This window comes from Salvelinus alpinus, chromosome 16 (assembly GCF_045679555.1).
Source record: "Salvelinus alpinus chromosome 16, SLU_Salpinus.1, whole genome shotgun sequence".
NCBI classification, from domain to species: Eukaryota; Metazoa; Chordata; class Actinopteri; order Salmoniformes; family Salmonidae; genus Salvelinus; species Salvelinus alpinus.
Genome location: NC_092101.1, coordinates 54207211 through 54227270, shown reverse-complemented (window position 1 = coordinate 54227270; position 20060 = coordinate 54207211). Strand labels below are relative to the sequence as shown.

Below are 20060 nucleotides of genomic sequence, written 5' to 3'. Positions count from 1 at the left end.
CTACCTGGATGATATAATGTATATGATATAACACAACCATGTTGAGTAGCTATCACTGCCTACCTGGATGATATAATGTATATGATATAACACAACCATGTTGAATAGCTATCACTGCCTACCTGGATGATATAATGTATATGATATAACACAACCATGTTGAGTAGCTATCACTGTCTACCTGGATGATATAATGTATATGATATAACACAACCATGGCAGTAATGTTCTTCAAAACACATGAAAGACGTTAGTTGACGATCATTATCATTATTAAGCTAATTGTCAAATTTTACTTCATGCTTTCAATTTGCATCTTTCCAGCAGTTGGAATGATGGGATGTATGATTCTCTATTTACACGCAGGCTTTTACACTGAGCACAGTAATTTAGGCTCTGAGATACAGTGCCCTCACAAAGTATTTACACCCCCACATTTTGTTGTGTTACAGTCTGAATTCAAAATGGATCATTATTTTATTTTTTAACTCACCCGTCTACACACAATACCACATAATGACAAAATGAAAACATGTTTTTAGAATTTTTTGCAACTTTAGTAAGTATTCCAACCCCTCAGTCAATGGGGCGGCAGGGTAGCCTAGTGGTTAGAGTGGAGGGGCGGCAGGGCAGCCTAGTGGTTAGAGTGGAGGGGCGGCAGGGCAGCCTAGTGGTTAGAGTGGAGGGGCGGCAGGGCAGCCTAGTGGTTAGAGTGGAGGGGCGGCAGGGTAGCCTAGTGGTTAGAGCGTTGGACTAGTAACTGAAAGGTTGCGAGATTGAATCCCCGAGCTGACAAGGTAAAAATCTGTCGTTCTGCCCCTGAACAAGGCAGTTAACCCACTGTTCCTAGGCTGTCAATGTAAATAAGAATTTGTTCTTAACTGACTTGCCTCGTTAAATAAAAAAATAAAAAGGTAAAATCACCTTTGGCAGCAATGACAGCTGTGAGTCTTTTTGGGTAAGTCTCTAAGAGCTTTGCACACCTGGATTGTACAATATTTACACATCATTCTTTATAAAATTATTCAAGTGTCACGCTCTGAACATAGTTTGCTTTGTATGTTTCTATGTTTTGTTTGGTCAGGGTGTGATCTGAGTGGGCATTCTATGTTGTTTGTCTAGTTTGTCTATTTCTATGTGTTTGGCCTGATATGGTTCTCAATCAGAGGCAGGTGTTTGTCGTTGTCTCTGATTGGGAACCATATTTAGGTAGCCTGTTTTGTATTGTGGGTTATTGTTCCTGTTTTATGTGTACTTGTGTTCACGTTACGGGACTGTTTCGTCGTCGTTTGTTTGTTGTTTTTTTTGTTTTTGTTTTGTTCAAGTATTCAATTAAAATGAATACTCACCACGCTGCATCTTGGTCCTCCTCTCTTTCTCCCAACGACGAGCGTTACATCAAGTTGCTAGACAGACATTTTCAAGTCTTGCCAAAGATTTTCAAGCCGATTTTAAATTTAAAAAATGTAACTAGGCCACTCAGAAATATTCAATATCTTCTTGGTAAGCAACTCCAGTGTATATTTGGCCTTGTGTTTTAGGTTATTGTCCTGCTGAAAGGTGAATTTGGCTCCCAGTGTCTGTTGGAAAGAACAACAGGCAGGTTTTCCTCTAGGATTTGACCTTTGCTATTTCTTTTTATCCTAAAAAACTCCCTAGTCCTTGCTGATGACAAGCACACCCATAACATGATGCAGCCACCACCATGCTTGAGAATTTGAAGAGTGGTACTCAGTGATGTTTGTGTTGGATTTGCTCCAAACATAACCCTTTGTATTCAGGATATAAAGTAAATTTCTTTGCCACATTTTTTGCAGTTTTACTTTACTGCCTTGTTTGTAAATAGGATGTGTGTTTTGGAATATTTTTTATTCTGTAAAGGTTTCCTTTTTTTCACTCTGATTAAGGTTAGTATTGTTGAGTAACTACAATGTTGTTGATCCATACTCAGTTTTCTCTTATCACAGCCATTAAACTCTGTAACTGATTTTAAAGTCAGGAAGAACGTATCTTATGTAGTGACTGGGTGTATTGATACACCATCCAAAGTGTAATTAATAACTTCACCATGCTCAAAGGGATATAACATTTCTGCTTTATTTTTAAAAACGTATTTACCCATCTACCAATAGGTGCCCTTCTTTGCAAGGCATTGGAAAACCTCCCTGGTCTGTGTGGTTGAATCTGAGGGACCTTACAGATAATTGTATGTGTATTACATTTGACCAGGGCTGGCATCCTATTCCCTACATAGTGCACTACATTTGAGGGAATAGGGTGCCAGCCCTGGTCAAAAGTAGTGCACTATATAGGGAATAGGGTGCCAGCTCTGGTCAGAGGTAGTGCACTATATAGGGAATAGGGTGCCAGCCCCTGTCTAAAGTAGTGCACTATATAGGGAATAGGGTGCCATTTGGGACACATACTAAAGCAGCAAAATGACTCCAGTCTATGGGCCGAGCCGCTACAAATCCAGCTGGGCAGTTAGAAACAAACATATTGTTTAGTAGGGGAGGGAGGGAGGGGGTCTGACCTGTTGGACAACATTGTTGGGGCGAGAGAGAGAGAGAGAGAGCAGAGCTCCTGATCTGTGGCGCAGTGGCCTGGCTCCTTGTTAATCATTAGCCTGGTGACTGGCTGAGCTGCCTAACACATTCCAGGGCCCAGATGAACCACTGTGGCCCAACACAGAGCGGAGCGGATAGAACCACTACACTGGACTGGAAACAGTCCACAGTCCACTCCCTCTGTTATAGACCTGTCTAACTCCCTCTGTTATAGACCTGTCTAACTATTATAGACCTGTCTAACTCCCTCTGTTATAGACCTGTCTAACTCCCTCTGTTATAGACCTGTCTAACTCCCTCTGTTATAGACCTGTCTAACTCCCTCTGTTATAGACCTGTCTAACTCCCTCTGTTATAGACCTGTCTAACTATTATAGACCTGTCTAACTCCCTCTGTTATAGACCTGTCTAACTCCCTCTGTTATAGACCTGTCTAACTCCCTCTGTTATAGACCTGTCTAACTGTTATAGACCTGTCTAACTCCCTCTGTTATAGACCTGTCTAACTCCCTGTTATAGACCTGTCTAACTCCCTCTGTTATAGACCTGTCTAACTCCCTCTGTTATAGACCTGTCTAACTATTATAGACCTGTCTAACTCCCTCTGTTATAGACCTGTCTAACTCCCTCTGTTATAGACCTGTCTAACTCCCTCTGTTATAGACCTGTCTAACTATTATAAACCTGTCTAACTCCCTCTGTTATAGACCTGTCTAACTCCCTCTGTTATAGACCTGTCTAACTATTATAGACCTGTCTAACTCCCTCTGTTATAGACCTGTCTAACTCCCTCTGTTATAGACCTGTCTAACTCCCTCTGTTATAGACCTGTCTAACTCCCTCTGTTATAGACCTGTCTAACTATTATAGACCTGTCTAACTCCCTCTGTTATAGACCTGTCTAACTGTTATAGACCTGTCTAACTCCCTCTGTTATAGACCTGTCTAACTCCCTCTGTTATAGACCTGTCTAACTCCCTCTGTTATAGACCTGTCTAACTGTTATAGACCTGTCTAACTCCCTCTGTTATAGACCTGTCTAACTTCCTCTGTTATAGACCTGTCTAACTGTTATAGACCTGTCTAACTCCCTCTGTTATAGACCTGTCTAACTTCCTCTGTTATAGACCTGTCTAACTGTTATAGACCTGTCTAACTCCCTCTGTTATAGACCTGTCTAACTCCCTCTGTTATAGACCTGTCTAACTCCCTCTGTTATAGACCTGTCTAACTATTATAGACCTGTCTAACTCCCTCTGTTATAGACCTGTCTAACTATTATAGACCTGTCTAACTATTATAGACCTGTCTAACTCCCTCTGTTATAGACCTGTCTAACTATTATAGACCTGTCTAACTCCCTCTGTTATAGACCTGTCTAACTGTTATAGACCTGTCTAACTCCCTCTGTTATAGAGCTGTCTAACTCCCTCTGTTATAGACCTGTCTAACTCCCTCTGTTATAGACCTGTCTAACTCCCTCTGTTATAGACCTGTCTAACTCCCTCTGTTATAGACCTGTCTAACTCCCTCTGTTATAGACCTGTCTAACTATTATAGACCTGTCTAACTCCCTCTGTTATAGACCTGTCTAACTATTATAGACCTGTCTAACTCCCTCTGTTATAGACCTGTCTAACTCCCTCTGTTATAGACCTGTCTAACTCCCTCTGTTATAGACCTGTCTAACTATTATAGACCTGTCTAACTCCCTCTGTTATAGACCTGTCTAACTGTTATAGACCTGTCTAACTCCCTCTGTTATAGACCTGTCTAACTCCCTCTGTTATAGACCTGTCTAACTCCCTCTGTTATAGACCTGTCTAACTCCCTCTGTTATAGACCTGTCTAACTGTTATAGACCTGTCTAACTCCCTCTGTTATAGACCTGTCTAACTGTTATAGACCTGTCCAACTCCCTCTGTTATAGACCTGTCTAACTGTTATAGACCTGTCCAACTCCCTCTGTTATAGACCTGTCCAACTCCCTCTGTTATAGACCTGTCCAACTCCTATCTATCTATCAATGTAATATGTTAGCTACATTAAATATAAACTAGAATTTGAGAAGCCTTTTTCATAGTTAATTCTATGTTAATTTTCCCTTTCAACAGGTCCAATATTTCTTCCAGATTTAGGATGGATAAACTCTTTTTTTTCTTCTTTTTTTACACCACAAATACAAATATGCACTTTCCATTTCTATGAGTGTATGTATATAGTATGTATAAAAGAGAAATAATTTAAATAAGAGACATTTGACTGCAGGATACGTTTCTCAATTTATTTGTCTTTAAGGTCTTACCCAGATTTAATTAAATGACAGGAGCAGACGGACTACTGACAATGGTCCGGATGATAAACACGAATAAACACTTTTACACCAACAAAACCTCCTATTACACAGGGTACTGCATTGTTTCTGATATTCTAACTTTTTGACCAGCGACTTTGGTATCGGATTCATACATTTAGACTTTTTCCTGCTAAAAAAAAATAAAAAATGTACAACTGCATAAATATATAATTCTTCCACCGTGAAAATGACTAAAACATTTGTTAGAAAGTTACACCACGTCATGTGATGTCTCCAGCAACAACAAAATGGTTTGTTTTTAAAAGCACTGAGTTGCTGTCAGTGTTTCCATGAAGGAGGAAGGAAGCTAGTCTCCCCTGCCTGCTGCTGGACACACAAAACACAGCTAGCTCTAGACTACAGAGAGAAGAAGAGGAGGAGAAGCATCAAACAGAGAGAAGAAGAGAAGCATCAAACAGAGAGAAGAAGAGGAGGAGGTGGAAGGAGCATCAAACAGAGAGAAGAAGAGGAGGAGGTGGAAGGAGAAGCATCAAACAGAGAGAAGAGGAGAAGCATCAAACAGAGAAGAAGAGGAGAACCATCAAACAGAGAGAAGAATAGGAGGAGGTGGAGGAGAAGCATCAAACAGAGAGAAGAAGAGGAGGAGGTGGAAGGAGAAGCATCAAACAGAGAGAAGAAGAGGAGGAGGTGGAAGGAGAAGCATCAAACAGAGAGAAGAAGTGGAGGTGGAAGGAGCATCAAACAGAGAGAAGAAGAGGAGGAGGTGGAGGAGAAGCATCAAACAGAGAGAAGAAGAGGAGGAGGTGGAAGGAGCATCAAACAGAGAGAAGAAGAGGGGGAGGTGGAAGGAGCATCAAACAGAGAGAAGAAGAGGAGGAGGTGGAAGGAGAAGCATCAAACAGAGAGAAGAAGAGGAGGAGAAGCATCAAACAGAGAGAAGAAGAGGAGGAGAAGCATCAAACAGAGAGAAGAAGTGGAGGAGAAGCATCAAACAGAGAGAAGAAGAGGAGGAGAAGCATCAAACAGAGAGAAGAAGAGGAGGAGGTGGAAGGAGAAGCATCAAACAGAGAGAAGAGAAGCATCAAACAAAAATGATTCTCCCAATCAACTGAAAAATAAATGAAGGTAAAGCATTCCAGGGAGTGCAGCTATTTACTGACAGACCTAGAGAGAGATCACATAGACCTAGAGAGAGATCACACAGACCTAGAGAGAGATCACACAGACCTAGAGAGAGATCACACAGACCTAGAGAGATCACACAGACTTAGAGAGAGATCACATAGACCTAGAGAGAGATCACACAGACCTAGAGAGAGATCACACAGACCTAGAGAGAGATCACACTGACCTAGAGAGAGATCACACAGACCTAGAGAGATCACACAGACTTAGAGAGAGATCACACAGACTTAGAGAGAGATCACACAGACCTAGAGAGAGATCACACAGACCTAGAGAGAGATCAGTCACACACAGACCTAGAGAGAGATAAGTCACACACAGACCTAGAGAGAGATAAGTCACACACAGACCTAGAGAGAGATAAGTCACACACAGACCTAGAGAAAGATCACTCAGACCTAGAGAGAGATAAGTCACACACAGACCTAGAGAGAGATAAGTCACACACAGACCTAGAGAGAGATCACTCAGACCTAGAGAGAGATAAGTCACACACAGACCTAGAGAGAGATCAGTCACACACAGACCTAGAGAGAGATAAGTCACACACAGACCTAGAGAGATAAGTCACACACAGACCTAGAGAGAGATCACTCAGACCTAGAGAGATCAGAGCGTACCATGCCAGTAATTTCATTTAGTAAGAGTACATTAACACACATCCACACACTCACATTTAATAAACTAACACACTTAACACATAAACACAAACACTAAGACACACACACCTTGGACCACTAAAGCTTACTGACAATAGACAAGAGAAATTACAACATGGCTTGGAAAGGACCACTGTATGCCACTACTGTACTGGACACTCCAAAAATATATAGAAAGCACATTAGGCAGAATACTTAGCGGACAGACAGAAACACTGCTTGCTACAATATCAGTAGTGGAATTGTTATTTACAGTAAAAGATGAATGTCCCATGGCTCAAGGACTTCTCATTTACAGTAGAATAAATATGTTGCTATTGTTACTCTTCCTGTAATTTACATTCCAACTATAGACATTAGGCAGAAAAGCCGGTGTAATGTACATTCTAACCCTAGACATTATGCAGGAAGCCGGTGTAATGTACATTCTAACCCTAGACATTATGCAGAAAGCCGGTGTAATGTACATTCTAACCCTAGACATTATGCAGGAAGCAGGTGTAATGTACATTCTAACCCTAGACATTATGCAGGAAGCCGGTGTAATGTACATTCTAACCCTAGACATTATGCAGAAAGCCGGTGTAATGTACATTCTAACCCTAGACATTATGCAGGAAGCCGGTGTAATGTACATTCTAACCCTAGACATTATGCAGGAAGCCGGTGTAATGTACATTCTTATGCAGGAAGCCGGTGTAATGTACCTTCTAACCCTAGACATTATGCAGGAAGCCGGTGTAATGTACATTCTAACCCTAGACATTATGCAGGAAGCTGGTGTAATGTACCTTCTAACCCTAGACATTATGCAGGAAGCCGGTGTAATGTACATTCTAACCCTAGACATTATGCAGGAAGCCGGTGTAATGTACATTCTAACCCTAGACATTATGCAGGAAGCCGGTGTAATGTACATTCTAACCCTAGACATTATGCAGGAAGCCGGTGTAATGTACATTCTAACCCTAGACATTATGCAGGAAGCTGGTGTAATGTACCTTCTAACCCTAGACATTATGCAGGAAGCCGGTGTAATGTACATTCTAACCCTAGACATTATGCAGGAAGCCGGTGTAATGTACCTTCTAACCCTAGACATTATGCAGGAAGCCGGTGTAATGTACATTCTAACCCTAGACATTATGCAGGAAGCTGGTGTAATGTACCTTCTAACCCTAGACATTATGCAGGAAGCCGGTGTAATGTACATTCTAACCCAAGACATTATGCAGGAAGCCGGTGTAATGTACATTCTAACCCTAGACATTATGCAGGAAGCCGGTGTAATGTACATTCTAACCCTAGACATTATGCAGGAAGCTGGTGTAATGTACCTTCTAACCCTAGACATTATGCAGGAAGCCGGTGTAATGTACATTCTAACCCAAGACATTATGCAGGAAGCCGGTGTAATGTACATTCTAACCCTAGACATTATGCAGGAAGCCGGTGTAATGTACATTCTAACCCTAGACATTATGCAGGAAGCCGGTGTAATGTACATTCTAACCCTAGACATTATGCAGGAAGCCGGTGTAATGTACATTCTTATGCAGGAAGCCGGTGTAATGTACCTTCTAACCCTAGACATTATGCAGGAAGCCGGTGTAATGTACATTCTAACCCAAGACATTATGCAGGAAGCCGGTGTAATGTACATTCTAACCCAAGACATTATGCAGGAAGCCGGTGTAATGTACATTCTAACCCTAGACATTATGCAGGAAGCTGGTGTAATGTACCTTCTAACCCTAGACATTATGCAGGAAGCCGGTGTAATGTACATTCTAACCCAAGACATTATGCAGGAAGCCGGTGTAATGTACATTCTAACCCTAGACATTATGCAGGAAGCCGGTGTAATGTACATTCTAACCCTAGACATTATGCAGGAAGCCGGTGTAATGTACATTCTAACACTAGACATTATGCAGGAAGCCGGTGTAATGTACATTCTAACCCTAGACATTATGCAGGAAGCCAGTTTAAAGCACACAGATTAACTGTAGGTCCCGTATATTATGAAAGTTTGTTCCAAGACTAGTCGTGTTTTAATTGAACTATTTTTCTTTATTTCTCTAAATCAACTTGTTTTGAAATAGGGGCAGAGAAAAGTGCTATTTTCATAGCTGAGGTCATGAATTGGCGATAGTGAACTTAACGTCAAAGCGTCCTTGGTAGCGATCTTTCTCGCTGTAGTCAATGTTCGCTCCGTACACTTTGCACTCGAGACGCAGCTCCTCGTTGAAGGTGAGGTTGGTAAACTGAATGGCCACCAGAGGTTGCAGGTACTGGGGCTGCAGCAGCTTGCCATAGTAGGGGTAGTACTGGAGGGGGAACCCCATGCCCATGCCATAGTACTTGATCTCACCAATCTTGCTAGCATCCTCCTCTCTCTGTAGAGAACGACAGGATGGCATCACAGTTAATGGGCTTTCCCGAAGGTAAAAACCACATACAGAGACCGAGCAGAGCATTTCTCCCTGACAGCTTGCCAGATGACGACAGCTTCATGGTACGGCTGCATCAGAAATGGAACCCTATATAGTGCACTACTTTTCACCAGAGCCCTATTGACCCTGGTCAAAAGTAGTGCACTATATAGGGACTAGGGTGCAATTTTGGATGCAGTTATACTTTATATGTTTATGATATGCTTCATGGTGCCATGTGTGGCGTACCTTGTTCTGACAGTGGATGGGCATGACGTTGGCCTGGACTCTGATGTGGCCGGCTTCAGGGACGGAGGCGTTGTTGGTTGGAGGCTGAAACAAAACCCAGACCAATCAGCATTATCACCTTAACCCAGACAGACCAATCAGCATGATCACCTAACCCAGACGGACCAATCAGCATTATCACCTTAACCCAGACAGACCAATCAGCATTATCACCTTAACCTAACCCAGACAGACCAATCAGCATTATCACCGTAACGTAACCCAGACAGACCAATCAGCATTACCACCTTAACCTAACCCAGACTGACCAATCAGCATTATCACCTTAACCTAACCCAGACTGACCAATCAGCATTATCACCGTAACCTAACCCAGACAGACCAATCAGCATTACCATATTAACCTAACCCAGACAGACCAATAAGCATTATCATATTAACCTAACCCAGACAGACCAATCAGCATTATCACCTAACCCAGACAGACCAATCAGCATTACCATATTAACCTAACCCAGACAGACCAAACAGCATTATCACCTAACCCAGACAGACCAATCAGCATTATCACCTAACCCAGACAGACCAACAGCATTATCACCTTAACCTAACCCAGACAGACCAATCAGCATTATCACCTTAACCTAACCCAGACAGACCAATCAGCATTATCACCTTAACCTAACCCAGACAGACCAATCAGCATTACCACCTTAACCTAACCCAGACAGACCAATCAGCATTATCACCTTAACCTAACCCAGACAGACCAATCAGCATTACCATATTAACCTAACCCGGACAGACCAATAAGCATTATCTTGTTGTTGTCATTATCACTTTTTCATCCTGAAACTGTTTCTGTGAAGTGGTAACATCACACACAAAACTACAGGTAGAATCCCAGAGAAACTGCTCCTTCACTTTAATATATTCCCACTACCTCTCAGGTCTGGAGGGTCGTGAATACAGGCTACCTCTCAGGTCTGGAGGGTCGTGAATACAGGCTACCTCTCAGGTCTGGAGGGTCGTAAATACAGGCTACCTCTCAGGTCTGGAGGGTCGTGAATACAGGCTATGTTTCAGGTCTGGAGGGTCGTGAATACAGGCTACCTCTCAGGTCTGGAGGGTCGTGAATACAGGCTATGTTTCAGGTCTGGAGGGTCGTGAATACAGGCTATGTTTCAGGTCTGGAGGGTCGTGAATACAGGCTACCTCTCAGGTCTGGAGGGTCGTGAATACAGGCTATGTTTCAGGTCTGGAGGGTCGTGAATACAGGCTATGTTTCAGGTCTGGAGGGTCGTGAATACAGGCTATGTTTCAGGTCTGGAGGGTCGTGAATACAGGCTACCTCTCAGGTCTGGAGGGTCGTGAATACAGGCTATGTTTCAGGTCTGGAGGGTCGTGAATACAGGCTACCTCTCAGGTCTGGAGGGTCGTGAATACAGGCTACCTCTCAGGTCTGGAGGGTCGTGAATACAGGCTATGTTTCAGGTCTGGAGGGTCGTGAATACAGGCTACCTCTCAGGTCTGGAGGGTCGTGAATACAGGCTATGTTTCAGGTCTGGAGGGTCGTGAATACAGGCTATGTTTCAGGTCTGGAGGGTCGTGAATACAGGCTACCTCTCAGGTCTGGAGGGTCGTGAATACAGGCTACCTCTCAGGTCTGGAGGGTCGTGAATACAGGCTATGTTTCAGGTCTGGAGGGTCGTGAATACAGGCTATGTTTCAGGTCTGGAGGGTCGTGAATACTGACTATGTTTCAGGTCTGGAGGGTCGTGAATACAGGCTACCTCTCAGGTCTGGAGGGCCGTGAATACAGGCTATGTTTCAGGTCTGGAGGGTCGTGAATACAGGCTACCTCTCAGGTCTGGAGGGCCGTGAATACAGGCTATGTTTCAGGTCTGGAGGGTCGTGAATACAGACTATGTTTCAGGTCTGGAGGGTCGTGAATACAGGCTATGTTTCAGGTCTGGAGGGTCGTGAATATAGGCTATGTTTCAGGTCTGGAGGGTCGTGAATACAGGCTATGTTTCAGTTCTGGAGGGTCGTGAATACAGGCTACCTCTCAGGTCTGGAGGGTCGTGAATACAGGCTATGTTTCAGTTTCAGGTCTGGAGGGTCGTGAATACTGACTATGTTTCAGGTCTGGAGGGTCGTGAATACAGGCTACCTCTCAGGTCTGGAGGGCCGTGAATACAGGCTATGTTTCAGGTCTGGAGGGTCGTGAATACAGGCTACCTCTCAGGTCTGGAGGGCCGTGAATACAGGCTATGTTTCAGGTCTGGAGGGTCGTGAATACAGGCTACCTCTCAGGTCTGGAGGGCCGTGAATACAGGCTATGTTTCAGGTCTGGAGGGTCGTGAATACAGGCTATGTTTCAGGTCTGGAGGGTCGTGAATACAGGCTATGTTTCAGGTCTGGAGGGTCGTGAATATAGGCTATGTTTCAGGTCTGGAGGGTCGTGAATACAGGCTATGTTTCAGTTCTGGAGGGTCGTGAATACAGGCTACCTCTCAGGTCTGGAGGGTCGTGAATACAGGCTATGTTTCAGGTCTGGAGGGTCGTGAATACAGGCTACCTCTCACGTCTGGAGGGTCGTGAATACAGGCTACCTCTCAGGTCTGGAGGGTCGTGAATACAGGCTACCTCTCAGGTCTGGAGGGTCGTGAATACAGGCTATGTTTCAGGTCTGGAGGGTCGTGAATACAGGCTATGTTTCAGGTCTGGAGGGCCGTGAATACAGGCTACCTCTCAGGTCTGGAGGGTCGTGAATACAGGCTATGTTTCAGGTCTGGACGGCCGTGAATACAGGCTATGTTTCAGGTCTTGAGGGTCGTGAATAAAGGCTACCTCTCAGGTCTGGAGGGTCGTGAATACAGGCTATGTTTCAGGTCTGGAGGGCCGTGAATACAGGCTATGTTTCAGGTCTGGAGGGTTGTGAATACAGGCTATGTTTCAGGTCTGGAGGGCCTTGAATACAGACTATGTTTCAGGTCTGGAGGGTCGTGAATACAGACTATGTTTCAGGTCTGGAGGGTCGTGAATACAGCCTATGTTTCAGGTCTGGATGGTCATGAATACAGGCTATGTTTCAGGTCTGGAGGGTCTTGAATACAGGCTATGTTTCAGGTCTGGAGGGTCTTGAATACAGGCTATGTTTCAGGTCTGGAGGGCAGTGGCGAAATGTAGGTATGGGCGACATGGGCCGCCTAACTTTGTACAGTACTAATGCAATTAGTCAAATCAGTCACACTACGAAATGCTACCAAATAAACCACAATTCATTCATAATACTGTGAAAATATACAGTCAGAAGTTTATATACACAGACATATTATTGCATTTTTTTCTGGTTTGTTTGAAATCGTTAAGAATAATATAAAAGCTGTCTGCACACCACCAAGGTGAATTGGTTTAGTCTTGACTCCTGGTTGACAGTGTTGGGGGGATGGGTAATGTAGTCTTGACTCTTGGTTGACAGTGTTGGGGGATGGGTAATGTAGTCTTGACTCTTGGTTGACAGTGTTGGGGGATGGGTAATGTAGTCTTGACTCTTGGTTGACAATGTTGGGGGATGGGTAATGTAGTATTGACTCTTGGTTGACAGCGTTGGGGGGATGGGTAATGTAGTCTTGACTCTTGGTTGACAGTGTTGGGGGATGGGTAATGTAGTCTTGCCTCTTGGTTGACAGTGTTGGGGGATGGGTAATGTAGTCTTGACTCTTGGTTGACAGGGTTGGGGGATGGGTAATGTAGTCTTGACTCCTGTTTGACAGTGTTGGGGGATGGGTAATGTAGTCTTGACTCTTGGTTGACAGTGTTGGGGGATGGGTAATGTAGTCTTGACTCCTGTTTGACAGTGTTGGGGGATGGGTAATGTAGTCTTGACTCTTGGTTGACAGTGTTGGGGGATGGGTAATGTAGTCTTGACTCCTGTTTGACAGTGTTTGGGGGATGGGTAATGTAGTCTTGACTCTTGGTTGACAGTGTTGGGGGATGGGTAATATAGTCTTGACTCCTGTTTGACAGTGTTGGGGGATGGGTAATATAGTCTTGACTCCTGTTTGACAGTGTTGGGGGATGGGTAATGTAGTCTTGACTCTTGGTTGACAGTGTTGGGGGATGGGTAATGTAGTCTTGACTCCTGTTTGACAGTGTTGGGGGATGGGGAATGTAGTCTTGACTCCTGTTTGACAGTGTTGGGGGATGGGTAATGTAGTCTTGACTCCTGTTTGACAGTGTTGGGGGATGGGTAATGTAGATGTCAGCCACACTGAACAGTTTTCAGTTGTGATTAGAATTGTGTCACTGAAGGAGGAACCTTTTATGGGGTTTTTGGAGGCAGAGGAGTCCACGGGCCGACATAGTGGAATCGGCATTCCTGATTCTCAAAAGATTAGAGGAGCTAAAAATTCCTTTTGAGGACTGCAGAGGACAGTCTTATGATAATGGGGCAAACATGAGAGGCAAAAACAAAGATGTCCAAGCCAGACTCCTGGAAATGAATCCAAGAGCTCTATTGGTGCCATGTGGAGCTCACACATTGAACCTGGTTGTGACTGATGCTGCTCAAGGTTCTGTCGATGCCACAGGTTACTTTGGCATCTTACACAAACTGTACACCTTGTTCTCAGCCTGCACACAGCGATGGGTCATCCTGAAAAAACATGTGGACATCACTTTGAAGATGTGGACTGAGACAAGGTGGGATCATACCGTTTCAGCATCTGTACAGTGGTGTGGTATGACATCTAGAGCCACATCCAACATGTGAGCAAGCTGATGCCGTCTCCCAGCATGCACGTGGATGTTACAGTCAGTCTTCTCAGAAAGACAGGGAGAAGTCTCAGCAACTACAGGGCAACGGGCTTTATGACTGCACAAACGTCAGCCAAGGATATTTGCGAGGGGATGAACGTAGAGGCCGTTCTACAACACAAAAGGCTGAGGTCCACAAAGCGGCACTTTTCATACGAATCGTTTGATGAGCCTTTTGAGTGATGATCTGAAGAAGCTGGAGGTGGACATCAACCTCAGTCCTTCAGGAAAGATGTTCCACAAGGGAAAATGTGGGAGGGAAGTTTGAAGTGCTGTCTACCTTCCAAAGTCTCTACAATGAGGAGCTGACAGAACAATGTGAGGCCCCTTACTATGACACTGCACTATAAAGAACACTCAGACTTGGATGGCAGAGAACTTGCACAGGAACGGAAGAACTTGTCTGACTTGCCATTCGAAGACCATGACCCTGCTTGAGCTGCTGATATTTATACACGTAAAGGGAGATCTCAGAAACGTATCCCAAATTTGTGGACTGCTCTCAGAATTTGTCCTCATCTTCCAGTGACCGTAGCTGAAGCAGAGAGGAGCTTTTCAAAAGCTGAAGCTCATCACATCCTACCTGAGGTCCACCATGTCACAAGAACGCCTTAGTAGCCTTGCTGTCATCAGTATTAACCATGTAATTGCTGGGCAGATTTCTTATGATGATGTAATTGATGACTATGCATCAAGGAAGGTAAGACAGGTCAGGGTTTAGATGGCAGTTGTGCAATTTAGTTTGTGTGTTTCTTGTTTGAAGACCAATAGTGTAATAATCAGGTTTTCTTCTTTATAAATGTGTTATTCTATTTGTGTATTTGTGTGATATAGGATTTGTGCAATTTAGTATTATTTGTGTATTTGTTGTTATAATAGTGTAATAATTAGATTCACTTAAATTATTTTTTGATTTGTTTAACAAATCTACATGATTCCATATGTGTTATTTCATAGTTTTTGATGTCTTCACTATTATTCTACAATGTCGAAAATAAAAAGCCCTGGAATGAGAAGGTGTTGTAAACCTGTTGACCGGTAGTGTATATAGTTTTATATTTATATAGTTTTAAATGTTAGGATTATTTATTTGTGTTGTTCCAAATGTCTGAATAAAAATGACAGTTAGTGCAGAACGGAGCTTTTCTTTTTTTGCCAGGGAGCCATCTTGTCTTTTTTTGCCAGGAAGCCATCTTGTCTTTTTTTGCCAGGAAGCCATCTTGTCTTTTTTTGCCAGGGAGCCATCTTTTCTTTTTTTGCCAGGGAGCCATCTTGTCTTTTTTTGCCAGGGAGCCATCTTGTCTTTTTTTGCCAGGGAGCCATCTTGTCTTTTTTTGCCAGGGAGCCATCTTTTATTTTTTTGCCAGGGAGCCATCTTGTCTTTTTTTGCCAGGGAGCCATCTTGTCTTTTTTTGCCAGGGAGCCATCTTGTCTTTTTTTGCCAGGAAGCCATCTTGTCCTTTTTTGCCAGGGAGCCATCTTTTCTTTTTTTGCCAGGGAGCCATCTTGTCTTTTTTTGCCAGGAAGCCATCTTGTCCTTTTTTGCCAGGGAGCCATCTTGTCTTTTTTTGCCAGGGAGCCATCTTTTCTTTTTTTGCCAGGGAGCCATCTTGTCTTTTTTTGCCAGGGAGCCATCTTGTCCTTTTTTGCCAGGGAGCCATCTTGTCTTTTTTTGCCAGGGAGCCATCTTTTATTTTTTTGCCAGGGAGCCATCTTGTCTTTTTTGGCCAGGGAGCCATCTTTTATTTTTTTGCCAGGGAGCCATCTTGTCTTTTTTTTGCCAGGGAGCCATCTTGTCTTTTTTTGCCAGGGAGCCATCTTGTCTTTTTTTGCCAGGGAGCCATCTTTTCTTTTTTTGCCAGGGAGCCATCTTGTCTTTTTTTTGCCAGGGAGCCATCTTGTCTTTTTTTGCCAGGGAGCCATCTTTTCTTTTTTTGCCAGGGAGCCATCTTGTCTTTTTTTTGCCAGGGAGCCATACAAGCTCATACAACCGCCACTGCTGGGGGGTCTTGAAAACATGTTCTAGCACATAAGATACCTTAAGATCACAGGATGGTTGGCTATACATTGCAGCAAAAAAACTGAATTGCGTATAACACATGTTAGTTTAAGAAACCTAAAATAAATAAATACATTTTGAGAGTTAGCTAATCAATGCTATAAAACTAGATTAGATTACATACCCTTGGTCTGAAGTTGACGATCCTGTTGAGCTTGGCGATCAGGCAGGGTTTCCCATCCTTGAAGCCAAAGCTTTCGTCGTGACCACCCAGACCGGCACAGGGTCCCAGCCAGGTCCGCTTGAACCTGCAGGCCTTCCTCGCTCCTGCGTCACTCTCCAGCTCACCACGGTCAATGTACGATCCAGGTAATTCTGCAAGCACAGAGACACCTATTAGATCAGTCACCTGAGCAGACAATATAGACCAGACACAGCATGACTAAACCCTACCAGGGTACATTAATACACCACACAATATGACTAACCCCTACCAGGGTACATTAATACACCAGACACAGCATGACTAACCCCTACCAGGGTACATTAATACACCAGACACAGCATGACTAACCCCTACCAGGGTACATTAATACACCAGACACAGCATGACTAACCCCTACCAGGGTACATTAATACACCAGACACAGCATGACTAACCCCTACCAGGGTACATTAATACACCAGACACAGCATGACTAACCCCTACCAGGGTACATTAATACACCAGACACAGCATGACTAACCCCTACCAGGGTACATTAATACACCAGACACAGCATGACTAACCCCTACCAGGGTACATTAATACACCAGACACAGCATGACTAAACCCTACCAGGGTACATTAATACACCAGACACAGCATGACTAACCCCTACCAGGGTACATTAATACACCAGACACAGCATGACTAACCCCTACCAGGGTACATTAATACACCAGACACAGCATGACTAACCCCTAACACGGTACATTAATACACCAGACACAGCATGACTAACCCCTACCAGGGTACATTAATACACCAGACACAGCATGACTAACCCCTACCAGGGTACATTAATACACCAGACACAGCATGACTAACCCCTACCAGGGTACATTAATACACCAGACACAGCATGACTAAACCCCTACCAGGGTACATTAATACACCAGACACAGCATGACTAACCCCTACCAGGGTACATTAATACACCAGACACAGCATGACTAACCCCTACCAGGGTACATTAATACACCAGACACAGCATGACTAAACCCCTACCAGGGTACATTAATACACCAGACACAGCATGACTAACCCCTACCAGGGTACATTAATACACCAGACACAGCATGACTAACCCCTACCAGGGTACATTAATACACCAGACACAGCATGACTAACCCCTACCAGGGTACATTAATACACCAGACACAGCATGACTAAACCCTACCAGGGTACATTAATACACCAGACACAGCATGACTAACCCCTAACAGGGTACATTAATACACCACACACAGCATGACTAACCCCTACCAGGGTACATTAATACACCAGACACAGCATAGCTAAACAGGGTACCTAGAAATGTTTAAGCCAGCGTGTGTGTTCTGTAAATGCCTTTCATGATTTTATATTAAAACAGTATAAATGCACAGAAGTAGTCCGTGGTTTCATAAAGTAACCTACACGACAACAGTTTACAATAACCCCAATGTACCAGACGTTGAAACAATATTAAACACCCAACATAAATTCAATCAATCAGCCAATGATCAATCTGACATGATATTGCATATTGATGAAGCCATGCATATTCATTCAGTACTGTTCCAGACTTGCATCCCAGAAGGCACCCTATTCCCTATTCGGTGCCCTGGTCAAAAGGCTCCCGAGTGGCTCAGCGGTCTAAGTCACCACATCTCAGTGCTAGATGTGTCACTACAGACCCTGGTTCGATCCCGGGCTGTATCACTGCCGGCCGTGATCGGGAGTCCCATGGGGCGGTGCGTAATTGGCCCAGCGTCGTCCGGGTTTGGGGACGGTTTGGCCTGGGGTAGGCCGTCATAGTAAAACAAGAAATTGTTCTTAACTGAATTGCTTAGTTAAATAAAGGTTAAATAAATAAAAGTAGTGTGCTATGAAGGGAATATAGTGCCATTTGGGACTAGATATGGATAGTGTCTACTAGTCTGTACTAGTGTCTACTAGTCTGTACTAGTGTCTACTAGTCTGTACTAGTTTGTACTAGTGTGTACTAGTTTCTACTAGTCTGTACTAGTTTCTACTAGTCTGTATTAGTGTCTACTAGTCTGTACTAGTTTCTACTAGTCTGTACTAGTTTATACTAGTCTGTACTAGTGTCTACTAGTCTGTACTAGTTTCTACTAGTCTGTACTAGTGTCTACTAGTCTGTACTAGTGTCTACTAGTCTGTACTATCGTCTACTAGTCTGTACTAGTGTCTACTAGTCTGTACTAGTGTCTACTAGTCTGTACTATCGTCTACTAGTATGTACAAGTGTCTACTAGTATATACTAGTGTCTACTAGTCTGTACTAGTGTCTACTAGTTTCTACTAGTAGACACTAGTCTGTACTTGTGTCTACTAGTCTTTACTAGTCTGTACTAGTCTGTACTAGTTTCTACTAGTCTGTACTTGTGTCTACTAGTCTGTACTAGTTTCTACTAGTCTGTACTAGTCTGTACTAGTTTGTACTAGTGTGTACTAGTTTCTACTAGTCTGTACTAGTTTGTACTAGTGTGTACTAGTTTCTACTAGTCTGTACTAGTTTCTACTAGTCTGTATTAGTGTCTACTAGTCTGTACTAGTTTCTACTAGTCTGTACTAGTGTATACTAGTCTGTACTAGTTTCTACTAGTCTGTGCTAGTGTATACTAGTCTGTACTAGTGTCTACTAGTCTGTACTAGTGTCTACTAGTTTCTACTAGTCTGTACTAGTCTGTACTTGTGTCTACTAGTCTTTACTAGTCTGTACTTGTGTCTACTAGTCTTTACTAGTCTGTACTAGTCTGTACTAGTTTCTACTAGTCTGTACTTGTGTCTACTAGTCTGTACTAGTTTCTACTAGTCTGTACTAGTCTGTACTAGTGTCTACTAGTCTGTACTAGAGGTCGACCGATTAATTGGCCGATTTCAAGTTTTCATAACAATCGGAAATCGGTATTTTTGGGCGCTGATTTGCCGTTTTTTTTTTTTTTTTTACACCTTTATTTAATCTTTATTTAACTAGGCAAGTCAGTTAAGAACACATTCTTATTTTCAATGACGGCCTAGGAACCCCCTAAACGAGGCAGAACGACAGACTTTTAACCTTGTCAGCTCGGGGATCCAATCTTGCATTGATTACATTGCACTCCACGAGGAGCCTGCCTGTTAGCGAATGCAGTAAGCTAAGGTAAGTTGCTAGCTAGCATTAAACTTATCTTATAAAAAACAATCAATCAATGACTGTCATTGCTCCAATGTGTACTTAACCATAAACATCAATGCCTTTCTTAAAATCAATACACAAGTATATATTTTTAAACCTGCATATTTAGCTAAAAGAAATCCAGGTTAGCAGGCAATATTAACCAGGTGAAATTGTGTCATTTCTCTTGCGTTCATTGCACGCAGAGTCAGGGTATATTAAACAGTTTGGGCCGCCTGGCTCTTTGCGAACTAATTTGCCAGAACTTTACGTAATTATGACAACATTGAAGGTTGTGCAATGTAACAGGAATATTTAGACTCATGGATGCCACCTGTTAGATAAAATACGGAACGGAATAAACGTTTTGTTTTCGAGGTGATAGTTTCCGGATTAGTCAAAG

The 20060-nt window shown here is 43.3% G+C and overlaps 1 protein-coding gene across 1 annotated transcript in view; it reads right to left on the bottom strand.

The window, feature by feature from the left end:
* Positions 1-4837: 4837 nt before the first annotated feature.
* Positions 4838-20060, bottom strand: part of LOC139541685 (sodium/potassium-transporting ATPase subunit beta-233-like) — a 35356-nt gene continuing 20133 nt past the window's right edge. The window contains exons 4-6 of the mRNA XM_071346618.1: positions 16417-16607; positions 9413-9496; positions 4838-9127 (exon numbers count right to left, since the gene is read on the bottom strand). Of these exons, the coding sequence (XP_071202719.1) occupies positions 8867-9127; positions 9413-9496; positions 16417-16607 (536 nt within the window). The 3' untranslated portion in view covers positions 4838-8866. The remainder of the gene's footprint in view (positions 9128-9412; positions 9497-16416; positions 16608-20060) is intronic.